The sequence below is a fragment of the Phoca vitulina genome, unplaced genomic scaffold (genome assembly GCF_004348235.1).
Source record: "Phoca vitulina isolate PV1807 unplaced genomic scaffold, GSC_HSeal_1.0 scaffold6, whole genome shotgun sequence".
Classification (NCBI taxonomy): Eukaryota; Metazoa; Chordata; class Mammalia; order Carnivora; family Phocidae; genus Phoca; species Phoca vitulina.
The window spans coordinates 51,058,439-51,077,272 of record NW_022589709.1 but is presented as its reverse complement, the minus strand read 5'-3'; the positions used below and the strand labels follow the sequence as shown (position 1 = coordinate 51,077,272).

Here is an 18,834-nt window from a genome sequence, read left to right as displayed (position 1 = left end):
TGAGTTTGGGCTTTTGCCATTTTGCCAATACTACCAACCCTGCTGATTACTAAAAGAACAAACCAGAAAAGCCTGGTTGAGACCTCCTGGGGAGACCTGGGATTACAGCCTCCATCTGGCACTTACTAGCCAAGAACTCTGAGCAAGTCACCTCAGCATCAGTCTCCTCATCTCTAAAATGGGGAAGAAGGCAGAAGGAGAGGGGAAGGAAGGGATACAATGAACCAAAGAAGGCATGCATTAACACTGTATAAATTACAGAAAACTACACAATTCTAAATCTCTCTCATTATAACTCATGATTCTACTTAAAATATGTGAACTTTGGGGCGCCTGGTGGGCTCAGTAGGTAGAGCAAGTGATTCTTGATCTCGGGGTCATGAGTTCAAGCCCCATGTTGAACATAGAGCTTATTTAAAAAAAAAAAAATGTGATCCTCATGACCTTTATTAAGCTTGTTTTTCTACAGGAGTCTGCGTGTTTTGGTAGAAGGCACTGTTTGTGGATTTAATCAAACTTAACTGCCCGGGTGCTTCAGTTGTCATTTCTCAAGAACTTTTTTTCCTATCCCATGATTCAGTTGAGGCATCTATCGTCCCACCTGAAAGATTTCTTTGCTTTTGGTACAAACTCGCATGGGCACTAAATGGCTAAGGTGATATTTGCTGTCTGGTGATAAAAATGTGTAATCATGTTAGAAGAATTTTAAACAACTGGAAATATTCCTTAGATTGCACAAACATGAATTCCTTTTCAAACTTGGACAAACTGTAAGGCAGATGGCAGAGGGGGAGGCTCAGCGATGCTACCGGTCAGAGCATCATAAAAGACGCTTTATGAGCGGAATGGCCAAATCTAAGAGGTCACACCGGTTTACAAGCACCACGTGGTCTCATTTACCAACAATAGGATTTGAACACAGCTGCGATGAACAAACTCCCCACTGTATTTCTTTTCTTCTTAATTCTTCCTCAGAATTAAAGTCCTTGGTTTGATTGGCCTGTCTTACCTATTGTTTGAACAGCCAGGGAGCTAGTCCTCTCCACCCAGTTAGTTGATTTATGGTGGTTAGACCATATCTAGAATATTGTGTTTGCATTGGGGTGAGGAGGGGACACATCTTAAGATCTTTGGCAAACAGATGGGAGCAAAACTATGAACTCTGTTTAAATCCTATTGTGAAGAGGCTTAAGGAACTGGGGGTTTCATGTGCAAAAAGAAAGGAGTGGGGGATGGGGACACAATTTGGGCCCCTCTCTGCAGGTTTGTGAGGGGCTGATGATATGGAAAGTGAATTCAACTTGTTTTTTGCAACTCTAGAAAATAGTGTGACCTCTGTGTAACTCTCGAGCCTCTTACATCTTAGTTGCTTCATTTGTATAATCAGGGATTGGACTGTTCCCCAAAGGTTCCCCTCAGTGCTGAAGTCCCATGCCTAACCAGGTCCAGTGAGTGGGATTCACTCAGAGTGAGCTGCCTGTGTAAGAATGGACTGTTCCAGTGTTGCACTTGCCAAAATAAATTCAACACGAGCCACACAAGTAATTTTAAATTTTCTAGAAATTACATTTTAAAAAGAAACAGGTGAAATTAATTCCAGTATATTTTATTTAATCCAATATGTTGAAAATTTCATTACTTCACTATGTAATTTGTGTAAAAAATTGTTAATTTTTTCATACTTAAACGTTCATAATCCAGTGTTAATTTTTTCATACTTAAACATTTCATACTTAAACGTTCATAATCCAGTGTGTTTACACCTGTAATACATCTCAGTTTGGACTAGCCATGTTTCAAGTGGTCCATTGCCACCTGTAGCCGGTGGCTGCCATCTTGGGCGGCGAAGCTTTCATGACCATGTGAATGCTTACCACACGTCAGACCCGAGTGAGTGGCTTTACATGGGACTTTTCATTGAGTCCTCACTAAGTCCTCTGAGAGATTCCGATTCTATAAATGAGAAAACAGACTCATTGAGATTATATAATTTGTACAAGTCCACACAACTAGTAAGCCACAGGAGCCCCAAATGGACCTTAGATCTATCTGGTCCCAGTGCCCTTAACCATTAGGCATGCTGCAGGGGGAGATAGTGAGTTCCCTGTCCTGAAACAGGATGGTTACTTACATGCAAGATGTCTGGGGTGGAACTTTGGCAAGTGGATTCCACTGGCTTGACATAAAGTGGAATTCCTGAGAAAGACACAGTATAGGCAGTTCGTCCTTGAGTGACTCCTTAACAAACAAACATTCTTTGTCCCTGGCAGGGCACGCTTTAGTGATCTGGGTCATTTTGGTCATCAGATATCCTCTCTAAAGAAATGAGCTGGGAGTTTTCTGGAAAGATAGATCGTAAGTGGTTCCTAGAATATTTTTTCAAATATGAAACTGTCACTGTGTTGACATTTTTAAAATCATCCAGTGCTTTTATTTTTAACTTGATGTTCCTGTTGAAGACATTAATGATGATTGGAAGAGGGAGTCGTGTAAGGAGGAAACGAGACTTGGCTAAGCTACAACCGCCTTAGGAACAGTGCCCTCTCCCGCATGGCTATAATTAGCTGTGTGTCCACCTTGGACTCTCAGGGGAGTGTTCGGACATTCCCAGACAGCCTGTAAATCCCCAGCAGTGAAAGGTCATGGGTCAGAGGAAATGGCTGTAATCATTCTTCTCATACAGACCTGCAGTAAGTAAGAAATGACAAAAATAATGTTTACAGATGGCTTATTGGATTTTATCCTATTTTCAAAAATAAGATATTTGGACTTCACTTTGAGGGCTTCCTCTGTCATTTGCCCTGATGATTCAAAAATGAAGTGTTTTGTTTTCATTTTCCCATTTTCATGCCATGTGAACATTTCCTGCTGTATGAAGAAGAAAGACATCATCCAGTGATGGCACGCAATGCCTTTGAAAGAAACGATGTTAAATACAACAGAGCAGCAAGAACAGTGAAACTTCAATCATCAGTTAGACCTGTTTATAATTTAAGGCAGCTTCTTTTTATGTCTCTATTTTTTAGAAAGGAAGCTATATCCAATAATAATTTTCCCGCTCATGTAAAAGTACACATACAAAGGGTCAACCCTTTGCCTTTTATGTTGAAATCTTTTCACATCATTACACAACCTGATCTTTGAGTAGGATTGCCATGAAGGACACATGTGAAAAAGTATTGTGGTTTTAGTGCTTTCGGTGGAGTTTCCTAGCTGTTAACATTTTATTGAGCAGCTCCTCTATTTTCTGCCATCTGAAGACAAGGACGCAAGCCCATCTCTTCGCTCGTCCACCAGACCTGAGGTTCTTGAACACCATCCGCCTCACTGTTGTGTCAGCCGGCAGCCAAAGCCGCCCCAGCCCACCTGGGACTGCTGCTCCCACTGGCCTTCCAACTGTTCCATACCTTTCTCAGACCAGGAAGAGTAACCATTGGACTGGCTCCTAAAGGTTTATAAAGTATTAAAGAGGCTCAGAAGCTTAAAGTTAGTAAAGTCAGGAAAGGGGAGAGGGTATTAGATATCATTCCTGCCTCCTCCACAGTAGCAGGCCATATCAGCAGCACGTCCCTCCTGCTCATCAAAAGTAGTCTCTGTCTACAAAGAAGAAAAAGTACTTAGAGAAGGAATCTACTGACATACCTGTCCCCCTGTTACTGACAGCATAATCCCACAACATCCAGTATGTAAAACCCAGACTTGGATTATCAAGCACTCACAAACTTGCAGGAGCCTCAGAGCAGATGTGAATTTCTGAAAGACTGTTCTGTTTTAAGGGATTATCTTTGAAGCTTCATTTTTGTATGCGTTCGTGTAACACATACAAAGAAGCATAGGGGAGAAGCAGATTGTTGTACGTCAGGACTGCCGTCTGAAAGTCTGTCTCTTCTCAATTTTGTAAGGACCAAAAAGCTGATAATTGATGTGATCCGGAACCAACCAGGGAACACATTGACAGAAATCTTGGAGACACCAGCAACGACACAACAGGTAATTGGTCTTTGAGTGTAAAATAATAAGTACCATGTATGTGAGTTGACTTTCTTAATCTTCATGTCCAGTGTTTACTGTTACTGCAAAGACAATGTAACTGACATGGTTTGGAAGTAAGGAAATTTATGTGTTACTCTGGCCAGCTGAGTTCAGTCATAAATATAAAATCCCTATAATGGGAATGAAGTATAAAATGCAGCACCAAATGTATGCTGAATGTAAATTTGTCCTAGACTAGGAAGATAATTTTAAAGCCTCTGAATGTTCATCATAAACCACATATAGTGGGTGGGCAGATAAGTCAGTTAAAAGATAGTTCTGGTCAATAGGATGTAGAAAAATACCTTTCATATCTTACATATTTGCTAAATTGAAACAAGTGTCTCACACATTAAAACTGTTTTCCAAGTGCTTCAGAAGTGAATGTCTTGAGTCCATCAGGTCAGAGCACCATAATCGTGCTGTAAGTAACTAAAGGTTCCTAACAATCTTGCATTAAAGTTGTTATCAACATCTTTTAAAATGCATCATTGTTTATTTAGTTCATTCTGAATTAAGTTAATTCACTGCTATTGCTTTTGTATCAGTAATTACCACTTGCTAAACAAAAGTTAACAAAATTATCTAATTAGATACTTCTTAGCAGAGCGGCACATAATTTTCCTGAATCATTCTTTTTTTCCTTTAAGATTTACTTATTTATTTGAGAGAGAGAGAGAGAGAAAGCGCACATGTGAGTGGGGAGAGGGGCAGAGAGAGGGAATCCTCAAGCAGATTCCCTGCTGAGCACGGAGCCCGATGTAGGGCTCAGTCCCATGACCCTGCAATCATGACCTGAGCGGAAATCAGGAGTGGGACGCCTAACTGACTGAACCACCCAGGCACCCCATTCCTGAATTATTCTTCATTTAATTGGTTGCCAAGAAATGACTGTTTCTAATTTACAAAACATAAAGAATGAAACCAAGTTATCTGGTGTTTGTTAATGTGTGAATATTTTTAAACAATGTGGGTGGAATATCCTACTAATTTAGTAAGAGAATTTTAGTCCTTATTGAATATTTAATTCTTCCCCAAATGTAGCATAGTCACAAGAATGCAGACTCCCAAGATCAAGTATAGTCCTGCCCCTCGTAACTATGTAATTCTAGGCACTTAGAAGGATTTCTCTACCTCAGTTCCCCCAACTATAAAAGGGAATAATAATGGTGCTTAATTCATAGCAAGAACAAATGATTTAAAACATGTTAAGCGGGTAGAATAATAACTGGCGCATACTAGGTGTCCAATAACATATTAAGTGCTGCAGTTAATGTTGACCGTTGACCTGTAAACTATTCCTGTGTTAGTCTATCTGTCATCTAATAATATTTGTATCCTTAGACTTTATATTGTGTCAATCAGTTGTCTACTAAAATGAATTGGGAAGATCACCAGTCTCCTTTTATTACTGTTTTTTTGAATAACCTGTCCAAATTCTATTCATTCATTCATTTACTAATCAATTATTTGGAAACTTAGGATGAACTAAAATATTCTTATTCCTTTTGGTTCAAAGACACCCTGCAGGCTTTTCAGAGTTGATAGTTCGAGAATTATTCCCTTATTAAAATAAAGGTCTCTGCCCTCATGGCTTACCAATCTCCATAAATACGCTGATGTGTGAAAGTTCAGTTGGGTTCTGGATGTTTAGGGTGTTCTCATAGCTGTGTTTTAATGAATAATGTAGTTTTAGTTTCCTCAGCTGAACTGTCCAGGAATTGAAATCCTTCCATCCAGGGACTTCAAAAATATCAGTTATCCACTATAATATATTCATTACTAAGGTGATTTCTCATCTTAGCACTAAAGTAGCCATTGAGAATCTTGCTCAAAGTAGGCCTGCCACCATTGCTCTATTTCTCAAAAATATGAGATAATCCCTTCCCAAAGACCTATTCAAATTCCATGAAGAACATAAGCTGATTCTGGTCTTTGGACTCTGACTTGAGACTTCTTTTATTTTGACATTAACTTGTCTTGTACAGTTTATGAATTTGTGAGACTGGGGAATCAGAGAACAGTCAACATCTTGATATTCCCTTTTCAGGAAACAGATCATGCCAAAGATATGGTGAGCCGTGCAATTATAGATTCCCAGGCTCCAGAAGAAATGAAGCATAGTCAGTCTATGGTTGAAGATGCACAGCTACCCCTGGAGCAGAAGAAGAGGAAAATCCAGAGGAATCTTAGGACTTTGGAACAAACTGGACACGTGTCATCCAAGAATAAATACCAAGACATTCTCAATGAGATTGCCAAGGTTTTTGGAAATAGTATTCTTCCTTCTTCACTTAGCAGACATTTGCTAATCTTTGGTCACATGCTAGGCACTCTCTGAGGTGACATAACAGATTCATAGTTGTATTGCCATGATCAATATTATAGATTTTCAAAGGCTTCAAAGCCATTGATGACTTTTTTTTTTTTTTAAGATTTTATTTATTTATTTGACAGAGAGAGAGACAGCAAGAGAGGGAACACAAGCAGGGGGAGTGGGAGAGGGAGAAGCAGGCCTCCCATGGAGCAGGGAGCCCGATGCGGGGCTCGATCCCAGGACCCTGGGATCATGACCTGAGCCAAAGGCAGACGCTTAACCAACTGAGCCACCCAGGCGCCCCATTGATGACTTTTAATAGAAAAAATTCACAACTTCCCCAAGTCATTAGGACATTTGATGCACACCAGAAATAAATGCTCAGGAAATTTAATTGACAGGTCTCATCTGTACCTTTAAGCAATACCTACTAAGTTTGGGGTTTTTTTTAAGGTTTTATTTTTTTGGTAATCTCTACACCCAACATGAGGCTCAAACCTACAACCCCGAGATCGAGTCACATGCTCTATCGAGTGAGCCAGCCAGGCGCCCCAATACTTACTAGTTTTAAAATAAAAATGGTACTTCAATGAGAGTTCTCTCTTGTTAGTTGTCATATAGCCCAGTTGCTCTTAGGACCTGCCACTGAGATATTAACTCTGTGTCCCTGAGAATGTGCCTCTGAGCAGTTGAGCCTAAATGCAGTTAAGACTTCAAGGGTGCTTTCTGTTTTCTCATCCCATATTTTTACAGTTGGGAAACTTCCTGAGAAAAGGATCTCAAATTAGTGTGAGGAAGCATCACAGGAAATGGCTAAGATCTGTTTGCCAAGGATAAGGAAGTATATATTTGAGTCAAAAGGACATTTCCTTCTTTTTATCCAAATATGCAAATTAAAATGGGTCTGGAGGTTAAAGGCAGTTAAGTGATCAGGAAAAAAGTAAATGTTCTCACCTTCTTGGTGGAAAATCAACTCTGCTTCTTTCTTCCATGGAAAGTTATGGTCACTTAGAGCAGTAGACTTAGTCCTCCTAGCCTAAGTGACTCAAGGGAAGTCACATTTCTTTCCATAGCTCTGGGGTGGAGAATATTGCTCTCTGGGAATAATTAGTAGAGAAATGAATGCTTTTGCCTTAAAAAAAGGTCTACCATGAAGGCATCCTCCAGAAGATTCTGTTTACTGGAGAATTGTTATTTAAGGACGTATGCATGTCTATCTGGATTCCTAGGTGAATGTGTTTTAATTTGTCCACATAAGGAAAATCATAGTAAACAAACGCCATTTTCTTAAATGAAACATTTTCGTGATTTACCCGTTAGAATTACGAATAAATCTTATGCCTGTAAATTTAAATATAGCCTAGCTCCTGTAAGTTATAAGCAGTTTGGACAACTTAATGTTCTCCTAACTCTATTTAAATCCAAGGAATAGTTACCAGAGTTATATCTTTCCCATCAATCTTGAGAGCTCAGTTGTTTTTGGAAACCCTGAGAAATATTTCTCAGATTAAAAAGTGCATTGTTTTTTGTTTGTTTGTTTGTTTGTTTTACTTATTTCTAAAAGGAATGCATTGATTACGTGTAAACCTTTCCAGGTAAAGTATTCTTCCAAGTGGAATGTTGAACACATTCTGAAGAAATTGCTGTCTCCTAGGAAAGTCTTCCTTAGGCCCCTCTTAAAACACTATTTTTCCTTAAATTAATTGTATGGTTATTCCAAAAATGCTTATCCGCTTTTCCATCAAGGAAAAAATAAACCTTAGCAACTCTGTTAAAGTGAAATATGGACCCTTGCCAGTCTGAAGTATAAGCAAGGAAGGAGGGACACTTTAGTGTTCAGAGATGAAGGTCACTGAGGGAAGCTACAGGTTAATGGTCACAAATAGGGATTCAATAGTCCACATTCTTCTTGTCCCACATTGGCAATATCATAAAGTCAGCTTCTTAAATCTCGTATCATAGCCTTGACTTGTTCTTTTAGGACATTCGAAATCAAAGAATACATCGTAAGCTTCGAAAAGCTGAATTGGCCAAACTTCAGCAGACCCTGAAGGCACTCAATGAGAAGGCGGCATTTTATGAAGAGCAGATTAATTATTATGACACCTACATAAAGACTTGTTTAGACAACTTAAAAAGAAGGTAAGTTAAATTCCTATATCCGTTTGTGGTGTCCTGGTGTATAGGGGTGTCCGTTCTTCTACAATCCTGGACAGTGGGGCCTGGAAGCACACTGCTTGCTTTATTTTATAACCAAACACTAGAATCTCAATCTTGTGATTTGCTGCTGTGATCTAAGAAGTCAGAAGTGCATTTAGGATTGCCCATCAGCATTGGAATTCGAGCAGCTCAATTTGTTGTATTTTAAGCAAGTAGCTTTAACACCTGGGGAAGCACTCTCCTTTTTCCTTTTGTCTGTTTTAGTCAAAGGTGTCTTTGAACACTATGATAAAAATTAGACTACTCTTGTTTTTTGAATGTTTACAGTAAATGATATTAATGTTAGATAACTCCAGGTGTTTGCTAACAGCGAATACAGCCTAATGATTTAAAATTGCTTAGTGGGGCCCCTGGGTGGCTCAGTGAGTTAAGCATCTGACTTGATTTTGGCTCAGGTCATGATCTCAGGGTTGTGAGGTAGAGCCCACATTGGGCTCTGCGCTCAGTACGGAGTCTGCTTGAGATCCTCTTTCTCCTCTGCCCTTCCTCCACTAACCACCCCCCCTCACTCGTGCTTGCTCGCTCTCTCTCAAATAAATTTTAAAAACCTTTAAAATTGCTTACGGGTTTACAAAAATATTATTGACATAAAAGACAAAATTTGGCAGTTGCCTATAATCCGTTAGCATACATATTACAGATTTTTTTATACGCAATGTAGCCACTTTTAATGAGTATTCTTTGCTCATAATTGTTCTTACTCCTAGACTAAGATTGATACTAATCGAATTTTAATTACCCATTTAAATATGTAATGCAATATTTTCATGTAATCCATGTAATCAAATTGACAGTAGGAAATGATGCTGTACGGAAAAATCAACTGCATTAATCATAGAAGATTTGATGAAGGGAGATAAGCAAATTTAAACCGCATCTATTTGGGCCCCACTAGCTCTGAATTTTAATTCGTTTGCTTGCAGCCTGTAAATTACTTTTACTCTGTTCCTGGGAAGAAGAAGTTGATCAAGCTAATAATACCCAGAAGAAATAGGGTTGTTAGAGGGGGTTTTTTATATATTTATTACAACTACTTGAAGGCATTTTACAAGCTCTGCAGTTGGGTGAGCTGGATTTGCATTCTAATTTCCTCTTAGATTGTGTGATCTGTGACCCAGCCCAGTGAATGTCTCTGGAACTTCAATTTTCTCATCTTTAAGGTGGCAGGAGTACCAGCTTCACAAGCATTGTTATGAGAGCTAAATGAAACAATAAGAAAGGAATTTATTTATTTCAAAGCACTACGGAAATGTCAATTTTGCAAATGTGAGGCAATATTCATAAAGTACTTAGAACATTGCTGGCCACATAGTATTTATTAAATAAACTAAAAAAGTCTTAGTAATAACTTTACTTAAGAAGTATGCAGTTCAGATTAATGAACCAAAGCTGCTTGCAGAATGACTTAATATAGCCACGTATTTCGACATGCCTGAGAAAATAGAGGACAAGTTTTATGAAAAATGTTAGTCTGTAATTCAAACTTCAGTCACTTTGAAAATAGCTTTCTCTTATATTTCAGTAGTGAGGTTTTATGGTCTAGGGAAAATTGTCACCTGCTATCGCAAAATCTCGGAAAATCTCACCTTAACTATTGCAAAATAAAAAGTTTCGTATTCAGGGCAGTGGGGCCCAGTGTGAGCAGTGGTTATTGCACCACCAGAAACCTCTGACTTTGCCATCATGACAACAGACAGTTTATTCTTCTTTTGTCAGAAATTCTCGAAGATCAATTAAACTAGATGGAAAAGGAGAACCCAAAGGGGCGAAAAGATCTAAGCCGGTGAGGTACACGGCAGCAAAGCTGCATGAGAAAGGTGTCCTCCTGGGGATAGACGACCTTCAAACAAACCAGTGAGTGTGACCCAGAATCTACACAGAGCACAAGCGCCCTCTAATCACTCCCATAAAATCCGACTCCCTTCTCTTAGGTTTCCTGTGGCCTTTGAAGAGAGCTTCATTTGGTCTCTAGTCTTCCCATCAGACCCCAAAAATCTGGTGCTGTGGGTTGTAGGAAGTGCCGAGCCGGTCACTGTGTTTCCCATGGCTGGCCCGGTGTGTTTGGATTTGCCCGCCTCCCCTTTCCCACCAAAAGAACTGAGTCATATCAGTGAGAATGAAAAGCTGTCTTTTGGTCTTGAATGATAAGAGTTATTTACAAGTGCAAAATAGTACCTTTCTCATTTCAAAGCCACAGATTGTGTGCCAACACCTGGGTCAGAGCCATCTGCGGGGTGCTGTTGGGGTGTGTATTTGACCTAGAGGGGAAAATGGAAACCCTCCGCTGCAGCCACGTACCACGTGCCAGTGGGTTCTCTGTGTTAAAGGGACCATGAGCCTTGTGTCCCATCACTGTTGGGGGGGAGCCAGACTCCCCATGTGCCCTCCTCTCCAACTCCTGCCTTCTCTCCAGAACTGGGCTCTATTCCACTTATCCCAGCAAACCTTCTCTCGACTACACCCACTCAGAGAACATGCTTCCTCATCTTTATAGTTTCTATAAAAGAAATCATCCATAATATTCAACTGGGTGGCTCAGTCGGTTAAGCGTCTGACTCTTGATCTCGGCTCAGGTCTTGATCTCAGGGTCGTGAGTTCAAGCCACACGTTGGGCTCCACATTGGGCATGGAGCCTACTTTAAGATGAAATAAAGTAAAGTAAAGTAGAATAAAATAAAATTCAACCGACCTCTCAGGGGTACAAGTCAATATTTAATCCTCACATTCTGTGAGCCTCCTATTTCCAACTATATTTTATGATCTTTAAGAACAAGGACGAGGGCGCCTGGGTGGCTCAGTTGGTTGAGCGACTGCCTTCGGCTCAGGTCATGATCCTGGAGTCCCTGGATCGAGTCCCGCATCAGGCTCCCTGCTCGGCAGGGAGTCTGCTTCTCCCTCTGACCCTCCCCCCTCTCATGTGCTTGCTCTCCCTCATTCTGTCTCTCTCAAATAAATAAATAAAAAATCTTTAAAAAAAAAAAAAAAAAAAAAAAAGAACAAGGACGACATTTTAATAGCATTTCTTTTATAATAAAGGACCTACTTCAGTGCTCTCAGCTACAGTCCCAACAAGAACCATGAAACCTAGGTTAGTGAGCAGAGTGGGGAAGGGGTATGATAGGAGGTTTGGGGGATTAGGATTTTCCCAGTGGACCTTGCACTAAGCCTGGTAACTAAGGATTCCATTAACTGGTGTCAGCTTTACACATAAATTTGCAGTTCCACATGTGTGAGTGTCCCTTTCTTCACTAGGTTTAAAAATGTTACATTTGATATCGTATCTACTGAAGATGTGGGCATCTTTGATGTCAGATCAAAATTCCTTGGTGTCGAGATGGAAAAGGTACAGCTCAATATTCAGGTAAGCTGGGATTTCTGCAAAGTGGGGGTGAGTTTTATAATGTGGGGCATTTGTGCCTCCCCTGGCTTCCACCCTTCATAACAGTGAGGTTCACCGGAAGACCCCTGCAAGCCTTATTTGCCAATATTAGCTTTTTAAGCATTGATGATTTTTTAAAAAGCTCTGATTTTTCAAAATATTAGAACTTAAAATGCTTTTAGATGGCAAACCATAGTGGTCAGTATTTCTAAGGCATGTTTCCATTTTGAAGCTTAGAGGGTAAACATAGTATAAAAGTATTGAGAGCTATGAAGGCTGGCAAGTTTTCTTTTATTAGGAACTTGGATTTCTTTCTAAGACTACATATGCCCAGGATTGGAACTTTCCTGACCTCATTTCTCCTTCTTTCTCCTTCTTAGAATCATTTTTACATTAGTGTGTTAAATCAATTAAATGCTTAGGGGGCACCTGGGTAGCTCATCTGTTGAGCATCCAACTCTTGGTTTTGGCTCAGGTCCTAGTCTTGTGGTCAGTCATGGGATAGAGCTCTGCACACTGAGTTTGCTTCAGATTCTCTCTCCCTCCTGCTTGTGTGCTCTCGCTCTCTCTCAAATAAATGCATAAATAAAATCTTTTTAAAAATTCTCTCCCCCTCCGCCCACTCACACATGCATGCTCTCTCACTCTCTCCTTCTCTTTCTCTTTCTCTCTCTCTAAAATAAATATATCTTTTTAAAAATATCTGTTAAATGCTTAGGATGATAAGAATGAAAGACACAGTGCAAAATAGTTATCTATAAGTAGAAAAATGGTGTCTGCAGTCTGAATTATTGCCTTTTACTCATAAGAACCACATTTAAGCCAAATATACTTGAACAGAAACTGAGACATCCAATTTCTGTGTCCAAAAAAACACCACAACAACAGAAAATGAAGGGAGTGTGCAACCCAATGTTTACTCCCAACCTCTTCTTAATCCTTAGTGTAGGATCGGCTAAAAGAAGTATCTGGGGGGCCCCTGAGTGGTTCAGTCATTGGGCATCTGCCTTCAGCTCAGGTCATGATCCCAGAGTCCTGGGATCGAGCCCCGCGTCTGTCTCTCTGCTCAGCAAGGGAGTCTGCTTCTCCCTCTCCTCCCCACTTGTGCTCTCTCTTGCTGTCTCTGTCTCCGTCTCTCAAAAAAAAAAAAAAAAAAAAAGAACAAGTATTTGAGTTTTTCTTTTTCACATAAGAGATTTTAAATGGAAATAACACCTAATTACCTGGGTCCCAAATTACTTGTAAAATGGTTCCCAGGTACTCTGTGTGTATCTACACAAACCATCTTGATGAGCCCCTGCAAGTGACAAGTTCTAGCCTCAGCGCCCGCGGAGCCAGTAGCTGAGAGCCCTGAAATGACGTCCCCCCCCAGGAGCAGATGCCAATCCCTTCTTTTCTGTCTAGCATTCCTTGTAGCTTAAAAGGAAAAATTAGAAGTGAGTATGATAAGGCCATTGAGATAATGGAGTAAATTAGAGTCTAGAGAGAAAATGAAAGATAATGTGTAATTATGAAAAGTATATATAAGTAAACAGTATTGTTTTCTACCTTATTTTAAATGTCACTAAATGTATCCGTCTAACAATTTAACTGAAAAGCTTGAGTGACCCTATGTACCACTTAGATAAATATGGGAAGAGAAAACCATCTGCTCCAAAGTGGATTGTCTTGGTTAGTCATTCTTCTCTAGAAGCGGCAAAGACATACCATGTGTTTGTCAAGAAGGAAATGACCCAAGGCCAATCAACATCAACTGGACAGACGAATTCCAAGTGACCAGGAGACACCTGTTCAGACAGGCCTCAAGAATTCCATGGGACTTCCTTTGAACAGTGGTGCAGATACCAAGCTTCACATGCTCCTTTGTTAAGGATTCAGTATGCAGTAGGATTAGCTATTCACGCCGTTCATCTGTACACGTAATTGATTGCGAAATGTTACTGCTTAGCTGCCCCAGATTTTGAAAGTCATTAACATATCACCAGGCTACCTACATAATTTGCAGGGCTTGATGCAAAATGAAAATGTACAGCCCCTTATTCAGAATTATTGAGAATTTCAAAATAGTAACAGCAGAGCATTAAACGAAGTGCAGGGCCCTACTGATCATGGGACCCTGCACAGGTTAAATGCCCCAGTAGCCAGCCCTGCCTCTAATAGCTAATAAAGTCAGACTTCTGTTTATACAGAGGCCTTCAGACAATTACATTATCATATGAATTACCAAAGAGGACTTGATGGCCAGGTCATTAGTGTGAGACAAGGACTGGCAACAGGACAGAAATTTGTAAGAGAATTAAGGGAGATCGCTTCTAACATTATTTCTAGGTCTTCTTCTCCCACTCTTTCCTCAGTTCCTAAAGATTATATCCTAATTAAATCCTATATGTATTGGCAGTACACCTAACAAAAGGGTGTGACTTAAGTGAAGATGTTCTCCTGGCACAGATAATGGCCAGTGTTCATCAAGGGCTACAAGGTTGACTCGCTTCCTTTCCCAGATGAAGAACTGAGAGGTTCAGAGAGCTCGTTATACAAGAGGCAGCTGGAGTCCAAGTTCTTCATCACTCAGCTCCATTGCCCCTCTCACAGGATTCCAGTTAATCCTGACAAGGCATGGGTGGCTTACAAAGAGCTTGTGGACCTTGATCTCCTGTGCCCAACAGCACGCCTGTGAAGTAGGCAGCGTTCTCACAATTTACACACACACACAATACAGAACTTCAGAGAGGTTGTGTGATGTTGCAAGGTCATAAGATAGCAAATGGTGGGGTTAAGTCTCAAATCTGATCTTCCATCCACAAGTTCGGTCATTTTCTTTGCTCTCCACGTTGGGGGGCCATCTGATTCCCCTGCAGACACCTGCAGGTGTCTCTTACTTAGAGCTGAGTACAGTTGGAGGTAATTGAAGAAGTGGAGAAGGAAGCTGGGAACAGCCAAAGTTCTCTCAAAGATGATTCCAACTTCTTAATGGAAGTTAAGCAAGTGGCCTTGCTTAATGTAGATACAAGACATTATCATTAAGAACCAAGAAGTTTCCAGAGCTAGAAACAAGAAAATGAGGTCTTGGGTATTAGTCTGTGGGAGTTCAAGAATGATATCTTCTATTTGGGAAAGACCTCCCTGTCCTGTGGTGTTAGGAAACATTGCTGCTTATCTCATGCATATGACTGGTGTGACACATTTACTCACTTTAGCAAGAGGTGATTTCCTTTGTTTATGTGGTGGCAGAATGATTGACTTGAGAATAAGGACTTGTTCTCAATACAGGAACAGAAGTAATTTGAATCAGGAAGGATTTGCTTTATACAGGGGTCTCCAAATTTCTATCACACAACTTCAGTACATAACATGATCATTAATGCCCATTTGTACATACTTATTTATAAAGTATACATGCCCTTACTACTATACTCTATAAAATATATATACAAAATGTAGTTTAAAGAATGATAAAAAATAAGAATAAATAGGAGTTCTCATATTCTTTTTGCTTCCCAAGGAATTGCCTTTCTTGCTCCACTTTATTTTTTTTTTTTAAAGATTTTATTTATTTGACAGAGAGAGACACTGCGAGAGAGGGAACACAAGCAGGGGGAGTGGGAGAGGGAGAAGCAGGCTTCCCGCGGAGCGGGGAGCCCGATGCGGGGCTCGATCCCAGGACCCTGGGATCATGACCTGGGCCGAAGGCAGACGCTTAACGACTGAGCCACCCAGGCGCCCCTCTTGCTCCCCTTTAGAAAACACCACTGCTCTAAAGGCTAGAACCCATCTTGCTTGAATATTTATATTTTGAATTTTTCGATTAAAAAGTATAATTACATATCTGATATTAATTTGATGATGGTTTTCTGTTATACAGTGCTTATCAATTCTAAAAATCTGTTTTCTTTCACTTAGGTTAGTGATTCTCAAAGTATGGCACTCAGACCAACCATGCCATCATCACATGGGAACTTGTTAAAATGCATATTCTTGGGCCTCACTCCAAAGCTACAAAGTCAGAACTTCTGGTGGATGGGGCCCAACGATCTGTGTTGTAACTAGCTTGTGTTTTTAACGGGATGATTTTGATGCACACTCCGTAGTTAGGTCAACTGAATCTTATTTTTGTTGACAGATTCTTCTAGAATGTTTTTTAAATGTACAAAATGTCAAATTTGAGATTTAATGATGATCTTCACAATTTCAGGATTTACTTCAGATGCAGTATGAAGGAGTAGCTGTAATGAAAATGTTTGATAAGGTTAAAGTGAATGTGAACCTTCTCATATACCTGCTGAACAAGAAATTCTATGGAAAGTGAAGTGCCTACAGAAATTTCATGGAATCTGTATCATCTGGATTAAGAAATGAATCTGTTTAATATTTTTGTTGTTAAACATGATTGAAATCACTGCTTATAAATGTGTGATTTTTTAAAAACAAAACAAAACAAAAAAGACCAAAACTGTTCTGAAGAATGTACCCATGTGCCTTTTTGATAATTTAATACTATGGTAGAATAATCCAAAAAAATGAATTAATGTAAACACTTCCACATTATACTGTGGTATAGGTACTCTGATTTAAAACTTTGGACCTTCTGTGATTTGTTTTAAAGTAGGGAGAAAATAAGTTTAGTTGACTAGAGACAAATCTGTAAACCTATTTTCCTATGAAAAAAATTTTAAATGTCCCATTTGAATAATGTAATTCTTCATAGATTTTTTTTTTTTTTTTTTGGTCTATGGAGAAATAGAAACCTAATTATTTGTAATGAATTATTTACACAGATATTTAGTTCTAAGCCCTACCTTCTGGGAGTTACCAATTTTAAAGAAGTTTTGTGCAATTCAATATGAAGTTTTTATAGGTAATTGAAAGTGATAATACAATAACACTTTCTGTATAAAAGTATATATTTTATGTGATTTATTCCTACTAAATGAAGTGCACTACTGCCTCATGGTAAAGACTCTTGTTCCCAGAGCCTTTAAGTGACTAAGGAACACCACGGTAGCGATCCCCCCTAAGCCCCCACCGCCACCCCTCACAGTTTATTTGAATACTTAAATTGCGCCTCTCAATTTTTTGTAATGCGATAAAAATCAGTATCTAGATGGTTTTTAAATGTATTCTTTGAAAATTGTTTTATGTAAAATAAATGTTACTGAATTACACAAATTTGGCTTTTTAGTTGTCTTAATCTAAATGTGGTGAGTGGGTAGAAGGTTCTTGGTGGGGCTTATCAGGAAAAGAAACAACATGCCTATAGCTGTACTTGGTAAGGTGCAGAGTAAACTGCTGTGACCAAGAAATCCAAAACCCTGTGGCTGGAACAAGAGAGAAGTTTGTTATTGTCAAAGTCAGCAGTTCAAAGGTAAGTGATCAGGCCCACAAGATTATCTAGGGCCCAGGCTGGCCATTTGGCTCTCTCCTTATCACTGATTCCCAGCCACAGAAGAGGGAAAGAAGTCCAGGGCATGCGTGTTGTTTTAAGGCACTCGTGTCACTTCTGCTTACATCCGACTGGACAAAACTTAGTCATGCTGCCACAGCTAGCTTCAGTAGAGGCTGGGAAATAAGGTCCCCAACTAAGCCCCCAGGTACCCAATCAAAAGCTGGGGTAAGGGGCGCCTGGGTGGCTCAGTCCGTTAAGTGTCTGCATTCCGCTGAGGTCATGATCCCATAGTCCTGTTTCTCCCTCTCCCTCTGCTGCTCCCCCACCCAGCTTGTCTGTCTGTCTGTCTGTCTCTCTCTCTCTGTCTCAAATAAAATCTTTAAAAAATAAAAAGCTGGGTAAGAGGGGGCTGCTATTACTGAAAGAGTGATTGCTGGAGACAGGTTAGCTATCTCGAGACATGATCATAGTAATCCAGACTCTCAGGCTGGAACCCCCTGACACTCCGTATTCTGTTCATTGATTCAACACACTTTATTTTCCACAGGGATTTGCAAAACATTGAGAAAGTGTAACTTACGCACATTTGACACGAATGAACTTTAAGTGTGAGGCCAACAGAATTTGGAAAGTTCAAATTTTTAAAAGTAGAATCTGCCCTTTTAGTGACTGTTTCCAGTTGTACATATTTTTAACAAAGAGAAAATGCTCTTTGTCAAAACAATGCTCAAAGTAGTGCTCACTATCTTAACAGTTCATGGATGTGTGGGGGGTGTTAATGCATTAACGTTAACACAGACCTTCATACCTAAAAGGAATCAAATAAACATACGGTTGCTTAGGTGTCATCTTGTGAATAAACCACGTCCTCCCCTGAAGCTACCTGACATGAGGAACAAGAGCCAGGGACAGTAGGAGGTGGGTTAAACTTCCTCCCTTGTGCTCCAGGAAAGACTGTTAATGGAAATGTGTCAGAGGAGCCAAAATTAAGGGGAAAATGTTGGGAGGCAAAAGCTAACCTTTCATAGTATCTCTGAAGGGAGTTTGTCTTATTGCAACACTGAGCGTCATGTTTGAATGTTGTCTGTATTAATATAGACCTTTGTACCCTGCCAGTCCCCTCAAGGAATGGGGTGAATGTTTTCCCTCCGTTGGCCCACAGTATAAGGCTGTTGTTGAAGATACCACCAAGGGCTACTTGAGATCTTTAAAGCACATGAATGAATGAGTAACCCAGAGAAGGAGAACCGTGATGAAGAAGCGCGAACAGGAAGAAGCCAGGGGAGGTATGGATGTAGAGATGGTTGCCGCCAAGGCCCATGCCCCTCCCAGAAGGACTGAACCCCAAGCCAGGGACAGTTGTACCTTATAACCCTGAGCCACTAAAGACTCCTAACCATTGTAGCGGAGGAAAAATTTTCCCTCCCTCCTTCTGCGTTCGTGGCTGAGACGCCCTGTAATAAAAAATTATCAAGAGAAAAACAAATACAAGTTTAAAATGCA

The 18,834-nt window shown here is 40.0% G+C and overlaps 1 protein-coding gene across 3 annotated transcripts in view; it reads left to right on the top strand.

Annotated features, from left to right (window-relative positions):
• The window catches only part of IQGAP2 (IQ motif containing GTPase activating protein 2), a 294,620-nt gene extending 277,512 nt beyond the window's left edge, over nt 1-17,108 (top strand). For all 3 annotated transcript variants that reach the window (XM_032404163.1, XM_032404164.1, XM_032404162.1), the window contains 6 exons: nt 3,903-3,990; nt 6,083-6,295; nt 8,331-8,491; nt 10,286-10,423; nt 11,822-11,930; nt 16,141-17,108. In XM_032404163.1, the coding sequence (XP_032260054.1) occupies nt 3,903-3,990; nt 6,083-6,295; nt 8,331-8,491; nt 10,286-10,423; nt 11,822-11,930; nt 16,141-16,254 (823 nt within the window). In that variant the 3' untranslated portion in view covers nt 16,255-17,108. The remainder of the gene's footprint in view (nt 1-3,902; nt 3,991-6,082; nt 6,296-8,330; nt 8,492-10,285; nt 10,424-11,821; nt 11,931-16,140) is intronic.
• Nucleotides 17,109-18,834: the final 1,726 nt, after the last annotated feature.